This window comes from Alligator mississippiensis, chromosome 1, assembly GCF_030867095.1.
Source record: "Alligator mississippiensis isolate rAllMis1 chromosome 1, rAllMis1, whole genome shotgun sequence".
NCBI lineage: Eukaryota > Metazoa > Chordata > Crocodylia > Alligatoridae > Alligator > Alligator mississippiensis.
Genome location: NC_081824.1, coordinates 194,098,143 through 194,122,908, shown reverse-complemented (window position 1 = coordinate 194,122,908; position 24,766 = coordinate 194,098,143). Strand labels below are relative to the sequence as shown.

The 24,766-nt window shown below is 42.2% G+C and overlaps 1 protein-coding gene across 1 annotated transcript in view; it reads right to left on the bottom strand.

Annotated features, from left to right (window-relative positions):
• MTA3 (metastasis associated 1 family member 3) overlaps positions 1-24,766 on the bottom strand; it is a 206,368-nt gene that overhangs the window by 147,009 nt on the left and 34,593 nt on the right. The window contains exon 4 of the mRNA XM_006265161.4: positions 9,895-10,021. Within this exon, the coding sequence (XP_006265223.1) occupies positions 9,895-10,021 (127 nt within the window). The remainder of the gene's footprint in view (positions 1-9,894; positions 10,022-24,766) is intronic.

Sequence of the window (24,766 nt, the reverse complement as noted above, 5' to 3'; positions counted from 1 at the left end):
TGGAGACTAAATACTCCCTCTTACTAAGAGAAGACCTTTCCCCCCCAACCTACCTCAACAACAAGGTTGAGGCCCATACATGCAGGAAGTCTACTGCTCTACTGTAGGTTAATGGAGGAATTAATTCAAGGTTAAACCAATGCATTTCACCAGCACAAAAGCTTCACCTTATCTTTAAAGGCAATAGTTCTCAGTCTTTTTAGACTCAAGGCACCCCTCAGAAAATGCCAACTCTTAGCTTTCACTTGCTTTTATATTACAGAAAAAGAATATAGCAATTCTTGTGTTGCAAAGAATTCAGAAAGACCCCAAGCAGTCCGAATGTTTTCTGACACTATAGATTCCTATTTCAAATCTACGGGTTGATCTAGTGATTCGTATGTGGCACCCTGCATTACCCTTTAAAGAATCTTACATCAACCTGGTTGAGAATGACCGTTTTAAGATGAATGAATGGTTATATATCAGTTGCATGCAAACAACCAGAAAAAAAATTATATAAGAACTGCATAATACTTGAAAGCTATAGTGACTCCACAGCGTCAGTCCAGCATTCAAGCAATTTTCCAGAAGCAATGACTTTTAGCTAGTATGAGGTGGAACAAGAACATGCAACAGTTCCCTTGCAGTGATCCCCATTATACAGAAGAAAGATACTTGCTGACTTAAATCCCATAATTCTTTATAACCCCCAGAGACTGAATTAGTGTAAATAACCACTGGAATGGATTACAAAGGGATATGGTTAATTTTCCATATTTTGAAGACTTTCAATTAAGATTGGATGGCTTAAAAGACAGGTTCCCAGTCAACCATAAATTGCTGGGATTTATCCAAGAATCACTACCGTCACTTCTATGGCCTGTATTATGCATAAGAAAAAACATCATAATAATTTCATGGTTTTATAATTTATGAAATTCTAATATTTGGGACAAAGCGAGAAAAAACAGCTTGTTTTCAGTCCTAAATGGGGTAAGTTTAAAAAACTTCCATTCAGACCCTTCAACTGGTATCTCAAACTTGCCAGATCTCTTTTCAATACCGTCTTGGTTATTTCTCATAGCTGTGATTAAGAAAATAATCATTACTGCTATTCCATCAAAATTGATTTTCCCACACAAAATACACACAACTAGATTGATCAACCAATTAACAAAAATTTTGCAATAAGGATACTTAATTAAATTCAGGCTGCCAAACTGTTTGATTGAAATGTTGGTCCTATGAATGCTCTTAAAAAAAAATCATAAACACATTTCTCTGTTCCCAAACCACATGCAGATTATTCGGCTCCACACAACTCTTGCTACATTATGGCTCATAAAATTATTTTTTTAATTGTTGTACAAGACAACTCAGAAGAGGCAAACTTTATTTTAGCTTTGCTAGCTACAGACAGAAAGTATGCAAGCCAGATAAACATTACAGCAAATCACTATAACTAAACTAGACACTTATTACGAAGTACAGAACAAACAAAAGCTAAATGAAAAGGTATTGTGCACAGTGTTGTATAAGTTGACAACAATAACAAAAGTTCCCTAAAAATATCCCTTTACAACCTTCTAAAATACTTCAGCTTAAAAAGCAATTATAACTGGTCTGAGAGATTAATACAATCCGCTAGGGAAACTTTAACATACACAGAATTCCCACATTTCCCTCTCAATTCCTGGGACCATTAAAGGGAAAACAAATATAAAAAAGTGGCACATCCTCCTCCACATTAGTTATACAAGATAACTAACTTGACAACTTTTCTACATATATTCATCCATTTGAAACTTTCCATCACAGAAGCTGTAAAACACTAACAATTTCTCTCCCCCCGCCACAAAAAAAAAAAAAAAAAAATCTGAAAATTATTTATAGAAGTGTGGCAGAGCTGCAGTTCTAACTGGAGACCAGAAGGACATTCCCCCATGAATGTCTGCACCCCTCCCTTCCACGAATAAAGGGAGAGAGATGCACATGAGCCTCATGGAATCAAGTATGTCCACTTTCAGTATGAAGCTCTGAAAGCTCTAACAGAAAGCAATACCCCATGCATCATCTTACCATGGGGATTGTAAGGACTGAGGACAGACTCCATCCTCAACAAATGTACTCTGTTTCAGCAATGGATAAAATGTCAGATGGTCCTGCAGATGCATTAGTGAACGGGTTGTTAAAGGGGAGAAAGAGTAAAATGTAACACGTGTGGGGCTGTTCTGGGGAGCAAGTTAAGTGTTAGAAAGTAAACAGGTGCAGGTATTACTGATTCAGCACAGCATGCATAAACACATTTTGCCTTAGTCAAAACAAGACATCAGATTTGTGTTAATTGTAACGTGTCCTATTTTTTTAATATTGTGCACTAGAAAGTGAATATATATGATGTGGGAGTGCTGGGCAGGGTTAAAGCAATATCTGGGCCTACCTTAACTTAATTTCCTAGTATTCAGCAATCAGACCATTACTAAAGTACAGAAGACAGCAGTAGCTTTTCATATAGGTTTGCACTTGAAACACATCTGTGATAGGTATACATTATTATACACGCACTAAAATTTGGTTAATTAAGTCCCTGGGACAGCTCATCTTACTAGTCAATGCACTAAATCCTTACCAGTCCTAATGATTTTTAGGCAACACACTTTGGCTAATTAATTCATAATGTGTTAAACTGCATTAGTCATTTGCAAACATATATACATACACATCACAGTGGAATTTGCTCCTGATAGTTAGTTGGCATTAAAGGTACTGACCTCTGCTCTCCACAGTACTTGCCCAGCCAGCTGATAACTAGCAAATCACTGGATACTCTTCAACTTTTTTTTGGCTCAAGACAACACATTCCAATTTGCAGATTTATCCTTTCTTTTGGCAATGCAAACATTTTTGACTGATTATTGTTATGCATCACAATCTTATAGTTCTTGCACAGCAAGCACTGAATTTTTGTAGTACGAAACTGTACACTAAACCTTTATCTATATAATCATATGGTTTTCATTTGATGAATCCAGATTGTGTGCAATTTGAACCCAATGTTTTTTAATACATCTTTTCCTTCACTATAAAAGAAAAAAAATCATTCTTTACTGTGTCTTGATCTATGAATATAAAGACATCTCGCAAGAAGTTGAAAATGGTTACCTACAGTTAATTAGTGACTCATAGATAATCAGTCATAATTACAATCCTCTTGGAGTGATGAATTAACTAGATTTTACTTTGCAAGACAGGAAAGCACAGTAAACATAAACACTGTACGTATACACGCATACATACAGATGCATACCCACACGTGTACATGCATGCATGTAATTTTATAACCTAACCATAGTGCTGTCTCAACTGCAAACCTATGTGATATTAAATATAATGTATCATGAGTAGATCTCAAAGCATTTTACAAAGAAAGTAAACAGAATTATACTGTTTTAACAGACAAGGAAGCTGAGGTGCTGAGAGCGATTTGTAGCTCAGTCAAGGAACAGAAACCAGGTTAAAGTTGGCTCACTTCACTGGGCAACATGCTTCGCTATGCTTATCTGCTCTTTCCCTGCTACAGAAGGTTAAGGGTAACAACTGTGCTCAGAAATATTCAGACTATCTAATCACTGACAGGACCAGTGAGAAAAATCGCAGACATGGGCTATGGTCCCAAGAGCCTGGTAGTTTTAGCCCATGGTGGTTACAGCAGCTTTCAGCATATGGAAGAAGACTGGAATCTCGCTCTTTTTCTGCCCCCACCCCCACCATTTTCCCACAACATATGACATCTTGACGTTTAAAGCTCATCTTCCACTTTCCATCCCAATAAGCACTACTTAAGTCATTAGCGAATATATCATATTTACCCAAATCTAAGACGACCCTGAATTTAAGACAATCCCTTCAATAATTAGATTCTTTGCATGGAAGATGTATAATTTGTTACAACTTTCTATGTATTAAATCTAGTTATTGGAGATTCATCTTTAATTCATGCTCCCTACTGCTGCAGGGGGCAGGCATTGGAGGGCAGATGATGTAGAGAAGTCAAGCAGCTTGCCCCCTGCCTGCGCCTTTCTTTCCATTCACTACAAGTAGGCAGATATTTGCACACTGTAAAGAGCCAACCTTTAAATCAAGGGTGTCAAATGTATAGCCCATGGATCAAATGTGGCCCAGGAAGCCACTCTATCTAGCCTGTCAAGCTGCCAGCAAGCCACCAGAACCTGGGGAGAGCACGGCCCAGAAGAGTGGCCTGCTACAGAACCTGGGGCCCTTCCACCTTAGTGGACATAGCAATTAGTGGCCGAAGGGCAAGCAAGACAACTCTGGTCACCCTCTAGCCACATCACCAGTAGCAAATGCTGCAGCCTACCTCCTTGGCCACCAGCCCTGCTGCCATCCCATGCTGGAACTGCCAGCACCACCACATGTCCTGTGCCAGAGCTTCTATCCAGTCATGAGGCATGCAGGAGCAACAGCAGCATCTACAGCTTGCCCGGGCATGCAACAGGAACCATAACTAAGTTGTGTGCTCCATGCCAGAGCTGCTGTCAATACCATATGCCCAGGCTGGATGCACCCTACAAGAAGCCCTATGGTGTGGACGGATCATGCCCAGGGCACAAGGTGAGTTTGATACCCGTACTTTAAATAATGCAGGCTTCTCAACCATTACTGTAGCAGAGTTAGCACTGTTATCAGTAAGCATAGGAGCATCACATTACAAAAAAAAAAGCAATGAAAAGGAGTAGTGTTACATAAAGGAACAAACAGAAGAGCACACTGGAAAAATCCACAGTGTTTATTCAGTTAACAATACACCCATGACATTCAACAGAAGTTACCGCATATATTCACTACCTTCTTCAAATATGAGCTTGAATAGGAACTATAGCAGAAAAGACTAATTTCAATGCTGTGAATGAATAGACTAAAATTATTAGAGAAACTTATACAAACCTTGGGAAAAAGTTACCTATAAAGCAACAAAAAAAAAAACAATTAAGTTACTTCCCACCTTTCTAAATTTCATTACAGTATTTACAGCATCAGCAATGCTCTGACCAAAACTGCTGTAATACAGTATCTATAACTTACCGGAACATAATAAAACATTGCACATGTCCCAGTTCTACAGAGCAAATTTTCTTTTCAGTATAAAGTTAATCTAAGCCAATCCATTCCACATAGGGAAAACAGGACATATTCATTCACACAATTATAGTTGGCTACTGAAAAATAGCCAGTTTGAAAAAGGGATAGATATCTAAACATTTTCCTACACTGTATTAAAAGCATGCTGAGCGCTTAATAAATAAATAGTCGGACATGGTTAACTAGTCTAAACCAACAGGCAGCTAGAAATAACTGCACCTTTTCCAGTGCCCTGAGGTTCACAACATTACCAGACTCATACTAGAGTTTAGGACCATAGAAAGAATGAAAGGGCTGAGTTAGTCCAAGATATGTCTTGTTTAACAAACAAGCTAAGTTTAACAGACTACCTAAATGGCTAGACCTTCCGTAAGTAAATCTCTTCAGGATCCTTAGACCAGTGGGGTTGTCAACTCAAGGCACTCCTTGGAAAATGCCAGCTCTTAGTTTTCACTCATTTTTTGACTACTGAAAAAATGAGAGAGCCAGTCTTTTGCAGCACAGAACTCTTTCACTAAGGACAGACAGTACACATAAACTGGTTTAAGTGATCAGAAACTGATTTAAATCTGTAACACAACAGAAGTTCAGCGCACATAAACCAGTTTCAAAATGGTCAAAACCAGTTTAAGATCAGCCTGGATGAATGTAGTATCAAGCTTAACTGATTTAGATTAAACCAGTCTATGGACCTTCTGTCCCAGATCCCCTCCAGATTCAAGTTAATTCAGAGCCCCCAGCATCCCAGGATGCTTTGTGCCTCCCCAAAACCTCCCTTCACCCCCTCACCTGCAAGGTGGGTAGACTAGCCTTGGCCCAAACTGTCTGCTCCAGCCAAGCAGGGCCAGCCCCAGCCCCAGCCCTGTTCCTGCCTGCACCCTGCTGGAGCAGGAAGAGGGGAGGAAGGCAAGGCAACAGTGCCCACCAATCGAGCCCTGACCGCCCCAGATCCCTGGTGTGCAAGGGTTTCTCCCTGGGCTCATGCAACTCACTGACACACGGGAGGGAAGAGGGGCGGCGGGGGGATAGCCAGGTCCTGTGCCTCAATGGGGTTTCCCCAACCCCAGACAGGATCTCCTGAGCCCTCTTCCCAGTGCAAAGAGGACATTCGCCCTTCCTACCCCCCAGCAGAGTCTGGCACTGACTTAGCCCCACCCCTACAGGTGCAGTGGAAATAGTTCCTCCAGCCCGGGGCCGAGCCAGCATCCAGCATCAAACCACATGGCGGGGATCCCAGCACCTCAGCAGGGGTTCTCCCCTGGTCTCTGATCCCTGCCTGAAGAGCAGGAATTTCCCCCTCCCTCCTACCCTTCAGCTCAGTCCAGTGCCAGCTTAGCCCTGCCCCTGCAGGTGCACAGGGGGCCTGGAGGGAGTAACGGACAAGTTGCTCCTACCCACAGCCAAACCAGCACCAGACAATGCTAGGGGGTGGGAGGTGGGAATTCCTTCTCTGCACAGGCAGCAGGGATCAGGGGACCCTGGCTGGGGCCAGGCAAATCCCACTGAGGCACAGGATCTGGGCCACCCCAGGCTGGAGAGACTGCTTCCCCCCCTCACCACCTGTATGTCAGTGAGTTGAGTGAGCCCAGGGGGAACCCTGGCACACCAGGGATCTGGGTGGGGCTGGGGAGGAGGGCAGTGCCCCCCACCCCACCAGGGCACAGGCAGGACCAGGGCTGCAGAACAGATGTTTTGCTGCCTCTGCTCTGTGACAGCCTAAGGGTGTGGCTGGCCCTGCTCAGCTGAAGCAGACAGCTTGGGCCAAGGTTAGCCTGCCCACACTGCGGGAGAGCAGGAAAAGGGAGGGAGGCACAAGGCATCCTGGGCTGAGGCTCAGGGATCCCTCCATGTGAACTGATGCAGGCACCAACTCAGCCCCAAATTGGAGGAAGCGGGGCCAAGCCAGCAGCAAACCATGGTGAGGGATGGGAGAGGGGAAAGTCCCCTCTGCACCAGTAGAAAGCTTCGGGGGACCCTGCCCAGGGTGGAAGAATCCCCTGCTGAGCCGCAAGGATCTCTCCATGTGGGCTGATGGAAGCACTGCCCCACCACCACACACACACACATGTGGGGGAGGGGGCGCTAAGCCAGTATGAGACTGCTGAGGGCTGGGAGGGGAAAATTCTCTCTCTGGCAAAGCTCAGGGGACCCTGCCCAAGCAGGGGAACCCCCAGTGAGGCATGGGGATCTCCCACATGGGCTGATACCCAGCACTAGCTGGGCTGGAGGAGCTACTCCCCTCTGTGGGGAAACAGCAAGAGCTTGGGGGGCGTGTACTGAGCAGCCAAACAGGGATGGGCCAAACTCAGCTGCATTTGGGTGCGCACTGGCCAGCAGGCTGAGAGGCATGCTCTAGCACCCCACAGCTACTGGTCTGGCCCACTGAAGGCATCTGGCTGCCTTTCCAGATTCAAAAGTGAACATCAGTTCAACTTCATTACTGGTTCAATCTACACAGCTTAGAGAAACCTGCAAATATTGAAGTGATTCAGCCTTAGGCTTTTTGACTGTATGTACTTAGCCACAATGTCAATGATAGTTCAGAATATTTTTTACACTATGGATTATTATTTAAAATCTTTGGGTTTATCTTGTGAATCATGTTTGCACATCTAAGGGCACTGACAGATGTGGTGGGGGAGGGGGGAAATGCGCTTTACCAGAAGAAGCAGTGCATTAGTTTGACCCAGCTCCACAACGTCTGTATAGATCAGGTACTTCAGCGGGGCTTTTTGGCACTTTTATATAATAGCTGATTCACTTTTATCTAATAGCTTATTAGATAAAAGCCCCCAAAAAACCCTACTAAAGCACCCAATCCATACAGACGTTGGGTGAGCTGGGTCCAACTAATGCGATGCCTCTTCTGGGCACGTGATGGGCTCGGCCCAGGAGTGCACGGAGTTTAAAGTAAAGCACTGTTTTTTCTTCTTGTATTTTTTTCATCTGTAAGCAGAGTAGAAGTGCTAATTACATGGCACTCCTCAGCACCACTGAAAGTGACTCAAAGCACCCCAGGGTGCCATGGCACCCTGATTGAGAATCACTGCCTTAGATCCTGGCTCACCGAAGGGAACTGAACTATTCACTTGTTCAAACCTAAAAAGTAGAGAGTAAAAGAAAGACAGGAATTAATCTAAGACCAGGCAGATACAGAAAAAATAAAAAACTCTATGGGCCTGATTCTCCCTTTGCTTATACTGGTTTTATGTTACTGCTAACTCCTCTACCTTGACTACAACTTAAATTTACACTTAATCCAAGGCAAACAACATTGTACATAGACCCTTGGTATCACTGAGATCAGGGTCCAAAGCTTGTAATTGTCCAAATCTGTTCCCAAAAATCATTTGCATTTCAACAAGGAAAAAAATTAGGCATAACGTATGTCTCAAAAATGGTTTGAGCAGAATTTAGATAAAAGGTACATTTCAGAAAATTTAAGAGCGAAAAAAAGATACATCAATATTATAATTATTTCACAAACAAACCAAGCATTATAAATCAAGAAAATTCAGAGAGAAAGTTATGCTTAAAAATAAGTCCAACCAGTTAGGAAAACAGGAGAAACATGCAAACCCCCTTATCTGTGTTCCATAGCAATGCCAAAGTGACTGTGATTTTCTTGTATAATGCATTTCCTGAGTTTGCAATCCTGGGCCTAAGGTGACTCCTAAAGACACACTGGGGGAAGGGAAGATATCGTTCTCCCTCTTCATTGTGCCACTATACAGCACAGTTAAGAAAAAAAGTAAACTGAAGCCATGGAAGGGAAATAGGTATCACAAAAGCAAAGAATAAGTTACATCATTTAAAAAACTAACTAGAAATTTGAGAGCCAATATAAAACAAACGCAGTGCACATTAAACCATCTGAAACTGCATATAACTTTAGATTGTTAGTATTGAAGGGCAGAGTGATGGGAGGTATGGCAACGTATGTAATTTGGCCAATGGCACTGCCTAAAACATATTCAAATACTAAAGCAAAATCAAAAGCAGAAGTAAAAAGCAATTCTACTCATCTTTTTCTCTCACTTCTTCCAAATAGTTCCTTGCACTAGCAGGAAAGGACAGCCATGCCTCTATTGTTTACCAGAGGGAAATCAACTACAACTGTCTTCTCAGTTTTACCCAGCTTGTCTCAGCAGAGGAATTTAAGATATGTGGAGGGATAGGTAGAAGCACATTAATGAGTCAAATTTAAACCCCTAAGATACAAGTTTTAAAAGTAGCTTAGATTTTAAAACGACCTCTGAGAATATGATGGATGAAGATCCAACCACTGCTTCTTTTAAATTTAAACAAACAGCCCAAAGTCATTTTATTTTTAAAATGTTTGCATTGTCTTATAGGCAATCCTGACCATCAAGGCTTCGATTTTTTTCCCTGAACTACCTGTTGTTGGAGTAGAACAGGCAGCCCCTGGCAGTGCCAAAAAAAAAAAAAAAAAATATTACTTCCCAGAAGAGGAATATAAATTGCAGTGCCCCTGCACTCTAGCAGCAACTATTCCTTTAATCAGCAGGTCGCAGCTTCATTTGTTCATGACCCTTGGTTAGACTCTTTTTCCTTCAAAAGAAAAGCCATGAAGAATCTAGGAATGATGGAATTAATGGGTGGGAATACAGACCAGCTGAGAGTGGCAGTAATTGCTCCCTTTTGCAGTCCACTGAGGGAGCATGCAAGTAGCTTTTAGTGTGATTAACCGGGTACTCCCACAATCTGTAGCTTATGAAGAAAGTTTCTTACCTGATGTGTGTTGCAGGAAGGGACTCATACTGGCGCGAAAGAAAGAGTTCTCGGTGTTTCAACTGATGTTTCTGTTTATCAGTCAGATCAGGTTCATTTGCGGTTTCAGACTCTTCTTCAACTTCTTCTGCAGAAAATCAGAGGGTGGGTTGGAATTAACTCTGCTACTTAAGGCAGCTGCAGGTGATAATTTAATTTTAAAACCCTTTAGGAAACCTACCTGTACATAGGGTTTTTTTGACTGTTGCAAAACAAGTCACCATTTTGCATATTCTAATAACTAGGAATAAAAAGTCTTTTAAATTCTGTATTTAATTCCTTTTAAAAGTTACATTTTTCCTTCTTTACCTAGTAGTTTTTCAGGGTTATGGATTACAGCCCTTTCCTGGCACTCCTGCAAATACCGAGTGCGTCCTACCTACTGTTCCACCAACCCCAGAAATAAGTGGTTGAAGCCATGCTGAAGGTGTCTCCTAATTTTGAGCTCAGTTTCCTACACTACACTAGGACATGGTATCCATATTGAAGTCATGTTATTTATCCCACTAAAGTGATAGACAAGACACTGTATTTTTACCCATGTACCTGACATACATTCTGACATATGTTCTCATGGCAGAATCATGATTGTCTCCAAATTCTGGACTGTTATTCTATGGGCCCGTTCCCAGCCCCTTATAGCCTCCAGGTGGTTTTCAATCGCTTTAAACTCAAGACACCCCTCATTATACTCAACATGCCCCTTGGAAATGTATGGGAGGGAGAGAAATAATTTGCTTGTGTAGGTTCCTCACTAGTTTCTCACCCTGAGACAGAGAGAACCAGGTCTACCCTACACCATTTTGCCAGCATAACTATACCAGCTAGGCATATGAAAAAAAGTTCACACTGCTTGACAGCATAGCTACCAGAAAAACTTCTGATGTCAACAAAAGGGTATTTTTTATCAGCTTCACAATGTCATTAAGAGAGGTGGAATTGCTATGCCAGCAGAAAATACTCTTTCTGTTGGCATACTCTGCATCTTCACTGGTGAGCTCAAACAACACAATTACACCAGCATAACCATAGAAGCAGAGTCTCTTCTCAAGTAGATGTGCACACAGAGAAATCACCCACTCCTACTTACATGTGATGAAAAATTTGTAGACTTTAAAACACAATTTCTTCTACAGATGTTTTATCTGCAGATATCTCCATTCTGATAGCTGGAGCTTCAACACAGTGCCATACTGCTCAGAACATAACCCTTCCATCACCCTTAAGCATCACAGCTAACTTGCCACTTGATAATGGGTAGGCTGCTGTCATGGTATTACCACAATAATTATTTCCTTCATTTAGTCCACCGAGAATCATGCTGTGCAAACAGTGTACCAGAAAGTAAGTTAATTTGGAAATTTACATTTGTAGAGAGATCCTCCACCCTACTGGAAAGCAAATTAGGTTGGAAAGTATACACAAACTATTTCAATGCAAACATGAAACATTAAATAAACCAAATGGTCATATGTCATACAGGAACCATTGCACTAATCAAATAATAACTTAAAATTGCTATTAAATATGTTAACAAATAATAGACATTGCTAACTTTGTTCCACTTGTGGTCCAGGTCTCATTGTTGCACTAGCTTCTCTGATTTCCTATAGCACTTTAGAGAACCTGAAGTGGCTTTTAGATGAAAAAATGTTGTTATAAAATTTCTTTATGAAGTTAGTAATTAAAAATGACAAATCGTAAAAATGTTAAAAGTTAAGCTTTCAAATACATAATGGGTCTAACAGATACAGGTTAGGCAAATTGCACTTGCTGTATTTGAGCACCCTATACACGTGCTGAACATCTGCTCCAATGCGTGCTAATTAGCACATCAGCTGAGACTAGATTAATTGAGTCTGCTGGAACGTGCTAATTAACATGCTCTAGCAGACTCCACATCATGTCTATTCAGTGTCCCCAGGCTTCAAAATGGTGGCAGGGATGCTTGAACTAAAACTCATCGAAAAAGCTTTAGTTCAAGAGCCCCTGCCACCATTTTGAACTGCAGGTCACTGAATACATGACGCTGTGGGTGCTTTAATTAGAGCAGCTCTCTGAGTCACTCTAATTAAAGCACCCCCTCCCCACTCTGGAGCACATGTACCAATGCCCTTTGTTTCAGTTATTGCACAAAATCTTAACAGTAAAATATACAATGACGTTCAAATACCAAAACAATTTTAAGTCTTTTATCCGTTTGTCTTGTTTCTATAACTCCAAGCTGCTCACAGCATGCTTTTACTTCCTCTACAATCTGCAAGGTAACAAAGCAACCCAATGCTTTGTTTAAAGCTATGCTGTGCACAGACAAGTTACCTGGGGTAAACAAGGACAGGGATTTATAGCATGTGGCCTATTCTGTGCAACTGCCCATGCATTCAGTCTTACCTTGCAGCAAACGAAAGATAACTAACAGTTCCAGCTTACAACTGTGATATACATATACCCAATTCTTCTAAACCACTCAAATACAAAACCTCAACTAGAGTAATATATATTGACAGATGTGTGTACATTAGTGAAGTTTTTGTTTGATGTTTGTCCATGAAAAAAAATGTGACAATGGAATAAAGGTTGAATGTTTGAGTAGTTCAGTTTTCAATTTAACTTTGAAGTTAACCTTTACATTTTGTAATACAAGTTATACAAGACTTTCTCAGAAGGCTTGCCCCTTCAATCATAGTTTTCACTAAAACAAAAGCCTTCAAGAGCCTCAATTGCTTCTCAGAGGAACTGAATCTTTAGATGAGAAAATCCTAGACAGAACGCTTTTCTTTGAAATAAATATATCCCACTCAACTTAGACACCCGTATCTTTTATCATCACTAACACAGCTTCCACTGGGTCTGACTTATGTGCCCTAAAAGATAGATGAACTCATAAGTACACAGCTACAGAAATGTCATACGCACACTGGGTATTTAATTTTAAAAGTTACCCAGTGCCTGAAAGAAACTAACATTCCTCAGAGTTTCTACTTGTGGCTATGGGTCTCCCCTACCCCACACAATCTCTGACAGCTGCTTTTCTAATTCTTGCTGGGATATTTGCTTTTAATTTTGAAATCTTGCCCTATAGTTTGCTCCAGGTGCACATAAAACTATTTTCCTAATTCATTAACTGGCTTCTCAAGCATATCTGACAACTATTTTTCCTGGATCATTTGACCTTTCAAAAATAAAAAGGCATCAAGATTTTTGTTAATTTGCTGTTTCACTTGCTTAATGAGCCCATCTGTTAAACTGAAGTGCCTCTCACCCATTACTGAATCTAGCCTCCTACATTTGCTGAAGTATCTTTTGACAAAGGATATAGTATTTTTTTGTTTCTACTTTCTTTGCATCGCATAATCATTATGTATAGTTGAACTGTTGCTCTAACTACCATCATAGACAAACTCAAATTTGTTTTTTTTCACCATCAGTATATGTCTTTGTCTTTTTTAAGGTAATAATATTAATAATATAAAAAATATGTATTTATTGCATGTATTTCAAAAAGCACATAATAAATACCAATTTTATTTTAATACCAAATTATTCAAATGGTGATACACTGTGGACTCCTTGACTAAGTAACTTAAATAAGGTACAAAGCTGTGTTGTATCCACCTTCAAGCAACTAACTATGAGCACAACCAAGGTAAGAATTTAGAATTTGAATTTACAGACAAATGTGTATTTTTATTTCACAAAAATTAACAGAAAAAAATCCTCTTGGCTCAGCACAAAGCAGTATGTTACTCAAAATGAAATGCTTCTGAGGTGAAGATGAGTGCATTTTCCAGGCCTATAAAACTAAAGAGACATATTAAAATACTTAATATTTTGGTATGTGTATGCCTGCATATGATCTACTTATGGAAGATTTGGCAGGTTTGGATGAAGTCAAGGAAGACTAAGCCCCCCACAGCTCAACTTTGTTCCTGCACAAAATATACACCATCTTTGTACAGTTTAAAATTCTCTGAAAATTAAAACTGGAATTTTGGTGTTTACTTTTTTGTTTTAGCTATAAGAAGATAAGCAAGTCTGACTTACAAAGGAAAAAATAAAATTCAAGCACCGAGAATCTCCTCTCTCCATTCTCCACATCACCACTGGTGAGTGCTTCACCTCAACCCTTTGAACAGTGATGTCTGCAAGTTGCTTAGAGAGGCACAGCATTGGGAAATGTTACTATTGCATCTGAGCAGTCAGTCCCTTCCTCATACAGCAGGGAATAGGAGGGGAAAACTAACTGATGCCTCACTTCAAAACAGGTAAACTTCAGTTAACTCGAGCAGGGCCTTAATAAATAATTAAAGACAGTGGCATATCTACAGGGTGACGTGGTGCAGTGACACCACCCTTTGATTCCAGCTCCACACGAAGTTTAAAACCAGGTACCGGGAAATGGCAGACGCATTTCTATTCAGGCAGCACGGAGAGAGTCACTTGACATTGTGGCTCATTATAATTTCACAGATGTTATAGATTGTTAGGGTCGGAAGGGACCTTTTAGATCATCGAGTCTGACCCCCTGCCCTGGGCAGGAAAGAGTGCTGGGTTCAGATGACCCTAGCTAGGTGCTTGTCCAATCTCCTCTTAAATACCTCCAAGGAAGAGGACAGCACTACCCCCCCTGGAAGCATATTCCATATTTTGGCAACCCTCACTGTAAAGAATTTTTTCCTGACGGTCAATCTAAATTTGCTCTCCTTCAGTTTGTGGCCATTGTTTCTAGCTACTCCAATGGGTGCCATGGTAAACACTGTATCCCCTATTTCCTGCTGTCCCCCCCCCATCCCAATGAGCTTGTAGATGGTCACAAGATCACCTCTCAGCTTTGTCTTGCAGAGGCTGAAGAGTTTCAGGTCCCTCAAAATTGGTCCTCTTAGGCTTTTTCCTGTAGGCCTTTAACCAGACAGGTGGCCCTCCTCTGAGCCCTTTCCAGATTATCTACATCCCTCTTGAAGTGCGGCCCCCAAAACTGGACACGGTACTCCAGCTGCGGCCTGACCAATGCCGCATAGAGGGGAAGTATCACCTCCCTAGACCTGTTTGTGATGCACCTACTTGTGCAAGAAAGAGTGCAGTTAGCTTTACTTATTGCTTCATCACATTGGTGATTCATGTTCATTTTGGAGTCAACTACGACTCCGAAACTCCTTTCCGCAGTTGTGCTACTTAGAGTGGTACCTCCCAGGCTACAGGTGTGTTGATGATTCTTCCTCCCTAGGTGCAACACATGGCACTTATCTTTGTTAAACTGCATCCTATTCTGTTCCACCCACTTCCCAAATTCGCCTGGATTTGCTCCCTAATTGACCTGAATCCTTCTCCTTCTAAACTCTTCATTCCACAGTTGTTAACAACCCTCTACCCTTTTTAATGGTCCTGACCTTACACTGATCAAGCTACCTTTTTGTTTTGCAATTCTGCTGCCCCGATAATGTAGCTCCCATTTCACAGCCCTGCATACTGTCTTTAACTAGCCAAAAACATTAACTCACGTGTGGAAATATTAACTCAGACGTGGAAATAACTTTCATTTAAGTTGTTAACATGCTCAAGGAGGATAGATTTTGTTTTATGAATCTGAAAGATGTAGATTTAATTCTAAAGACAAGACCAAAGAAACATTTTCATTATTTTTGCCTGTTTGCTCTGTTTTTAATACATGATATATGGTATAGCAAATTAATATACATTCCAATAAAATTGTTTGTGTTTTTGCTTTGATCTTAAACTGATCAGTCAGTCCTGGGGCCAGTTTTGTTCAATATCTTCATTAACAATCTCCAAAATGGGATGGATTGCACCCTAAGCAAGTTTACGGATGACACAAAACGGGGGGAATAGTAGATATACTGGAGCAGCGTTTCCCAACCTTTTTCGCCCCATGGCATGCTTACCTAAATAAAAAAGCACTGTGGCACACCGGACACAGAGCAGAGCAGGGGGTGGCATGGCTAACCGGACAGCATTTTGAGCTGGAGCCACACTCCCATCTGTCTGTGTCCACAGCAGCATCAAGCAAAGGGAATGGTTCCAGCCCAAAATACCATGGCACACCTGGACATGCCTGACAACACACCAGTGTACCATGGCACATTGGTTAGGAAACATTGCACTGGAAGGTAGGGCTAGGATTCAGAGTGACCTATACAAAATTGAGGATTGGGCCAAGAGAAACCTCAAGAGGTTCAACAAGGACAAGTGCAAAGTCCTCCACTTAAGACGGAAGAATCCCATGTGTCACTCCAAGAAAGCAGCAACTCTGCAGAAAAGGGCCCGGAGATTACAGTGGACAATAAGCTGGATATAGGTCATCAGTGTGTCCTTGCTGCCAAGAAGGCTAACAGCATACTGGGCTACATTAGTAGGAGTGTTGCTAGCAAATCGAAGAAAGTCAGTATTCCCTCTATTTGGCACTGGTGAGGCCACACCTAAAGTACAGTGTCCAGTTTTGTGCCCCCCACTTTAGAAAAGATGTGGACAAGTCAGAGAGAGTCCAGCAGAGGGCAACAAAAATGGTTAGGAAGCTGGGGCACACGACTTATTACAAGAGGCTGAGGGAACTGGGTTTATTTAATCTACAGAACAGAAGACTACGGAGGGATTTAATAATAGCCTTCAACTACCTGAAGCGGGGTTCCAAAGAGAATGAAGCTGGACTGTTCTCAGTGTTGGCAAATGACAAAAACAAGGGGCAATGGTCTCAAGTTGCAGCAAGGAAAGTTTAGGTTGGATATTAGAAAAAACTTTCTCACTAGGAGGGTGGTGAAGCACTGGAAGGGGTTACCTAGAGAGGTGGTGGAATCTCCATCCTTGGAGGTTTTTAAGGCCTGGCTGAACAAAGTCCTGGCTAGAACAATCTAGTTGGGGATGGTCCTGCTTTGAGCAGGAAGTTGAACTACATGACTTCCTGAGGTCCCTTCCAATCCTAATTTCCTAGGATGCTATGAATAATATAGCCCTAGGCACCTAACATATTAGTAAAGCTTCTAGTGTCTTTTTACCTGGATAAAAATGGGTGTTGTGTTGCATGTGATGCACTACACCACTGATGTGCAATCTTTTAGCTGGCAGGCCAGTTCCCAGGCCATCTGCCAGCCAGATCCAGCTGATGGTCCCAATCTGGCATGGGTCAGTCATGGCAGAGTGCCGTCCAGCCACATGGAGGGAGGACAGGGGTTATCTTAACTCTAATTTGGCCCACAGGTGGGAAATGAGGGGATATGGCCCAGCCCTGTGTGGAAAGGGGAGTGACCCAGCACCAACCTGGCCCCACGGGAGGGTGGGGGGGCATGGCCCAGCCCTCAGAGGGGGAGGCGAGGCCCAGCTCCAACCCAGCGCTGCAGGGGAGAGTGGCTTTTCCCAGACCCCAAAGGAGGGGGAAGGGGGTTTCAGCCAGCCTCAATCTGGCCTTCACAGGCCACCCAGCCCTGGGGGGAGAAGCATGGCCCAGCCTCATCCCCATGTGGGGGTGGGAGTAGGGGGCATGACCTGGCCCACTCCTGCTCCGTGGTGCTTGGGGTTTGAGAATTTGGCAGCAGGGGAGAATGGCCATATTTACTGCCACTGCTCCCCTGCCACCACATTTTCCAATCCAGAGAACCAGATACCTTTGGCTCCATGGGTGGCATTTAGCCTATGGGCCAGAGGTTGAACACCCCTGCACTATACCATCTGCATCCCCGTTTTTAAAAACCTATATCTGCCCATGGTTCTGTCAGAGCAATCTGGTGCACATAAAAGTTGCCCTTCAGTTTCTTACCCTCCATATTACTCATGCATCTAAGCATGGTCCATAAGCGTAGCATGCAATGCCCTAACGAAATCCATCAGTCTGAATGGCATAGCTCTCCAACCTGGGGGTGGGGCGCTAGGGAAAGCAGGAGAAAAACCAAAATGAGCTTCACCTTTCTCCTATACTATTTGATGCACAGTAGCTTTGGCATTGTCTCCAACATTCCTTAGCATGTGTTAAATATTTACACTATTGTGTAAATGATGTAAAACTTCAAGATGTGATAACCTCAAGGGATAATATAATGAAAGAGGCTAGGGCTGGATAGTACACACTGGCGCCAGCATGAAACACTGGAAAAAAACAAGGGCCTAATCTTCTTAATGGTGCAGCTGAAAAAAATGTTGTTTGAACATAACAGTAACTGAATTCTTAAGTTTTATGCAGAACATCATGAACTTTGGTCTTTAAAACCAGTGGTGAACTTCCTGTATCTACAGAAATATACCTCATCTCGTGTGTGTGTGTGTGTGTGTGTGTGTGTGTGTGTGTGTGTGTGTGTGTGTGTGTGTGTGTGTGTGTGAGAGAGAGAGAGAGAGAGAGAGGTACATTTCTGTTAAAGTAGAAACTTTCATGATGAAAGAAGTGGAATGGAAAGTGCCCACCAGCAAAAGGTGACTGCTAGTACTACCTAAACTACTGTTCAGGAATGTAGGCACATCCTTTCTACGCAAGCAGCGCCAACATTACAGAAGTTGGACAAAAACAGACCACATGCCTCTAATCCAGAGGCGGGCAATTATTTTGGGCAGAGGGCTGTTTACTGAGTTTTGACAAGCCATTGAGGGCCACATGACAGGTAGCCAGGGGCAGATAAATATTAATTTTCTACATTTTTAGGGGCCCTGTGGACCGAATAGAATGGCCTGGCAGCCCGCATTTTGCCCACCCCTGCTCTAATCACTGAGTGGAGTTCAGACTCAACACCATCTGGCATTTCCTGTTGGCTACCTGAAGGCCCCTGTCTTCTGTGACTGAGTGATCTGGGTCACCCCATTCACCATACAGGATACCTAGAAGCCTAACCTTTTGTTAGGATCAGCCTTCTGGGGCAAGGTGCATCCATTTTAAGAAGCACAGTGCAAGCATTTTAGAGGTCAATTAGGATCTAGCCCTTAACCCCGTCTCTAGAGGAAACAGACTCTTAACAGTTCTTTGCATCACAATAGCTGATAGCAATTAAGAGGAAATTTTAACCTTCATTCTTCACACATACGCACTGAAAAGCTTAATTGAAAACAGACTACATTCTAACATGTCACTGATTCTTTCACTACTTCCTCTTGTGTCACACTGTAAGATTCTTATTGTCAGACTATGTTGCCCTTCATTTAATAAGCTGAAAATTACCATACAGTAATTATGTTTTTCTTATGTCATTTCATATTTTGAGCGGTTCTCTTGCTTTGTTTATGCTTAACTAATACAGTGACTCAAAACTGATTTTAACATTATAACAGAACCAGTGACGGCTTTTCCCCAGAGAGGAATTATACCCACTTAATTTTAAATGGTTTAAGAAAAAACAAATTTAAATTTACAGTAAAATTAAACTAAATTCCTGTAAGAACACATATATTATTTAAATCTGACTCCTACTGGTTTCATTTGTTCCTGGTAGTTTACAAAAGCAACAGAGGAGCACCTATATACAAAGGTGCACTTGTTTAACTAAATTGGTTTTAAACAAAATCACACCTTTAATTATGTCAGTGCAACTTTCTTTATACTAGGCCAAAGGTATACACCTTGCATTAAAGAAATGTTTCTAAATCTTCTCCTTTCTCTCCCTGTACACCTTTTTATTCTATATTGTCTTAGACCTATATGCTTCCTACATACAGCATGATTTAGTACCCACAGATAAAAATGACATGAATATTGAGTAAAAACAAGTTAACACAAAAATAAAAAAGAAAGATGCTACTGTGCACAGGTTTCTTTTCAGATTAGCAACTAGGTTATCAAATTTGCATTTGCTTCAAGAGTGCTATACAAATTATTACACTGATTTCTTTTTTAAGTTTTACTTAAGTGCCAAAATTAGGAAAGGAATTAGGAAATACATGTAAATATACCATAGTTTCTTGCATACCACCACACGTTTTTTCCCCAAACTCGGGGTGTGTATTTTAAGCAAGGAAGCTGATTTCTGCACCTGTATGAAGGCATGGGAATATTGGAATTGCTGCCAGGAGCTATGCTAGGCTCTGGGCTCCATAGTAATTCTGCTTTCCCCCCCAAAAAGTGCATATAATGCTCCTGCCTTTGTTCAAGGGAATTTACATCATCACACAGTCTCACAAGAGAGCAAAGAGACTCCTTACCCGGTAAGTACTGTCTGCCCAGAGGAATATTCCATCTATTGACTCACCTGTGAAATACTATGAAATATGAACTTTCATTTCTGCCCAAGAGAACTTTTACAATCTTTTCTCTGATCTCTGATGAAGGGTGTTTGTGCCCAAAAGCTTGCAATTAAAGCTTTTTTTTTTTGCAAAAATCTTGTTGGTCTAATAAAAGATATCACTTTTACTATTAGCCCTGATTGCTTTATCTTAATTGAAGGAATGTGATATGAAAGAAAATGCAGTGAGTCAATTTGTATTCTGATTGATAACCAGAAGTTTTCTGGGAGGAGTCAAACATCTTACTCAACTCTATGGGCTAACCTGTATGGTCTAAATAGTATCAACAGGATCACATATGTGGTAAGGGCTATACAGTTTTGGTCTGCTTGTGGCCCGCATGAAGGTTTGAAACAAAATAGTCAGGAAGAAAAAGAAATATTCTAACTACTAATTTGTGTTGTATATTATCATCATGTATTAGTGAGAGCCAAAAGTACAGTAAATTTAATAATTAATTATTTTAAATAATGGTACCATATCCATCATCTACATCCAAGTAACATACAACGTGAACTTGAAATAAACTACTTGCCTGTATTATATGAACAATGATATTATAAAGGTCATCGATATTATAGAATTAAATATAAAATACCTTTCACAAGTTTTCATCCTTTTTGGAACATCTGCTGATAGACAACCCTTTTATTATACCCTATCTTCTCTGACTATTTTTAAGAACATAGTAGCTTTTTATGACCCCTTAAAAACCATTAGAAACATTTCCCTTTAATAGTCATAAAAATCAGTAAACCATGTTGATGGTTTATCTAGTTATATATGATTATATTATTTTTAAAAGACATCTTCATTACACACGTAATTTCTCTTGTGTGTAGTTGCAGAAAGCATGATAAAATGTGTTGCTTAAATTATCACAAGACGACAGTGACTAAATGAGCTGTAACTGGGGACCTACCTAACTCGCAACAAGAGAAACCAATTTTTGCTTGGTCACAGCCCAAAGAGCCAATGTCGCTGTCATTTCATGGCAGCCCCACCCCTTGGCACTGATTGGTGGAGAGCTACCAGGGGAAAGAAGGGGGCAGCTGCCATCTTGACTGCTGACTGCCTTTTGTGAAGGCCTGCCCCTGGGCGCTGACTGGTGGAAAGGCACGAGGGGGCAGCCACCATCTTAGCAGCTGCCCTTCATGCCACCCTGTCAGCCAGCACCTTCCCCTCCCAGGCAGGCTACATAGCTGGGCCTCAATGGTAGTAAAGACCACTGGCTCTCACTAGGGAGTTAGCATTTTCTTTTTATTAAGGTGGGGTTTTTTGCTTGATTTCCTGGGAAATCAGGGGCAATGCCATTTTTGCAGCAATCACAGAGATTGCCGTTTTCCATGGTTTCTGCAAAAATTGCAAAACCACATTTTAAGTAGGTCCCTAGTTATAATAGTCTTTCATGTTTATTATAACCTCTGTAGCAAGAATGTAAAAAAAAATAATTCCAGTTTTGAAGCCAAGATTTTTTTTCTAAATATAAAGATATTTTCAGAGGAGGTAGGAGGTTGACAGGGAAATACTACAAATTACCATAATGCATTTGTTTTCTCTGAAGAGAATGTAATACATTGCAAGTTGTACCAAGTCCAGTTGCAGATAGAGATCTACATATACCAGTTTTTTCCTATTCCTCATCACTGAAAACTATTTTTATGGAAGTCCAAAGTCTTGATTGAGTACATAAACAACTCATGGAAATGTAGAAACAATCCTGAACACATATTAGCAGGTCAAAGTTGGTGAACAAGGAACTGAACTGGTGTATTGCAATTAACAGAATCTGAAATCTCCTTCAGTTTCTCCTTCATCCCTTTTTAATGTTTTCTTATAAGCCTATAAAGTACCTGGCATGTTTTAGCACAAGTACATACAAAAGCAAAACAAAACATAACTACCTCTATTGGATCACTGTTTTTTCAGTTTAATTTCAGTCATCTGATATATAACCCCTAACTCCTTTTCATTTGGCCAAAATGGCACAATGATGAAAAACTGTACCCAAAATTAAAATTTGTATCTTCATCAAAATACACTTTTGCAAACAGTAATAACCCAAAATCATTACTTATTCTACAGTAGCCATAATTCTGGGGGATTCACTGCCTACATGTACCCCATTGTCGGCACACATACACCCAAGGTGCATGACACCAGAATCCTTTTTGAGTAGCAATGTCCATTAGATCCACACCTGGACATGTGGCATGGCAACTGCAGCTGCTCTCCTGTTCTTTCAGGAAAACAGATTCCAAATTGTCCCTAGCAGGGGAGGAGTGTTGTTCAATAAGCAATAACATATCTCAACCACAGATACAGTTTGATAAGCAAGTGTTATGGTGAGTGACTGGTTACATGTGTCTACTTCTGATAACTCACATACAGTAACTCGCATCCTAAAGGGGGATGCTCATAACATACCAGATTAATGACTATTGAACAGTCTGCTGAAGTGGATGCTGGATCTGGGCCAGTGAGGCAGTGCTAGATGGAGATGTAAAGTGAATGACAGGCAGCAGCTTTACACATTTTTTAAATGGATATCTTGCCAACATGTAGCAGAAGCTGCTGGTGGAATTAAGCCTAACTGGCCCAAACCCATTTCAACTAATGGAGATGGGTTGCTCCCTTCATTCTGTCAGCAAATTCTGAAAACAAACAATCTTGAATTCATGGGGTCCTACAGAGTTGGGGAGCTGGGTGTCCAAGATGAGTGGTCATTCCTTAAGGAGACAATCCTCTGTGCCCAAGGGGTGACAGTCCCAACGAGAATCAAAGAGGGCAAGAGTGCTCAAAAGCCCCCCAGGCTCACCAAAAGCATTCAGGAACACCTGAAAGCCAAAAAAGAGGCGTGCACCCAGTGGAAGGGAGGGGCTATCGCCAAAGAGGAGAATACCTCCGTCGCTCGGGCCTGTAGGGGGGCTGTTAGGAAAGCTAAGGCAGATATGGAACTAGGGCTAGCATCAAGGATCAAGGACAACAAAAAGTCCTTTTTTAAATACATAGGGAGTATGAAAAAAGCACCATGTAACATGGGGCCCCTGCGGGATACACTAGGCAATCTGGGGGTTGCACCAGAGGAAAAGGCAGACCTTTTTAACAATTTCTTTGCCTCTATTTTTTTGTGCAAGGACCAGGACTCCCCCACTGAGATTCAGGATGGACTCAGGAGAAACTCTGACAGGCCTAGGGTCGGGGAGGACCAAGTTAGGGAACTTCTGGAAGGGCTGGACATGTTCAAATCAGCAGGTCCAGATGCTCTCCACCCTAGGGCGCCGAGGGAATTAGCAGGGGTTATCGAGGGGCCTATGGCACAGCTTTGCGAGCACTCGTGGTGCTCTGGCCAGGTGCCAGATGACTGGAAGAGGGCCAATGAGGTCCCCATTTTCAAAAAGGAAAGAGGGAGGACCCAGGCAACTACAGACCCATTAGTCTTACTTCGATCCTGAGGAAGCTCTTTGAGAAGATTATCCAGGAGCACATCTGGGAAGGACCGGCAGGGGGGACGATGCTCAGGGGCAACCAGCAAGGGTTAATTAGGGGCAGGTCCTGTCAGACCAACCTGGTGGCCTTCTACGATCAGGTCACAAAATCATTGGATGGAGATGTCACAGTGGATGTAGTCTTTCTGGACTTCAGGAAGGCCTTTGACACTGTTTCCTGCCCCATTCTCATTAAAAAGCTAGGCGACTATCACATTGATGTCTACACAGTCAGATGGGTCAAAAATTGGCTGAGGGACCATACACAGAGAGTGGTGGTGGGCAGGTCATTTTCGACCTGGAGGGATGTGGACAGTGGAGTCCCCCAGGGCTTGGTCCTTGGGCCTGCACTGTTTAATCTCTTTATTAGCGACTTGGACGAGGGGGTGAAAAGCACCCTGTTCAAATTCGCTGACGACACCAAGATCTGGGGCAAGGTGGGCACACTAGAAGGAAGGGACAGGATACAGCTGGACCTGGACAAGTTACAGGGGTGGGCGAATGAGAAAAGGATGGGATTCAATACTGACAAGTGCAGGGTACTGCACTTGGGCAGTAAGAACCAACAGCATACCTACAGGCGGGGGAACTCCCTTCTCGAAAACACAGTGGCAGAAAGAGATCTTGGAGTCATTATTGATTCCAAAATGAACATGGGCCACCAATGTGAGGACGCGGTCACTAAGGTCAACCGCACCTTGTCATGCATCCACAGATGTATCACGAGCAGGTCCAAGGAGATGATCCTCCCCCTCTATGCAACACGGGTCAAGCCACAGTTGGAGTACTGCGTCCAGCTCTGCGCACTGCACTTTAAGAGGGATGTGGCCAGCATTGAGAGGGTCCAGAGGAAGGTCCCTCGCATGATCCGGGGACAGCAGGGCAGACCCTACGAGGAGAGGCTATGGGGCCTGAACCTGTTCAGCCTCCACAAGAGAAGGTTGAGAAGGGACGTGGCAGCCATCTACAAACTTACCAGGGTGGACCAGCAGGGAATGGGAGAGACCCTGTTCACCCGTGCACCTCCCGGAGTAACAAGGAATAACAGACTTAAGTTCTTTGAGAGTAGGTTCAGGCTGGACATTAGAAGACACTATTTCACAGTCAGGGCGGCTAGGATCTGGGACCAACTTCCAAGG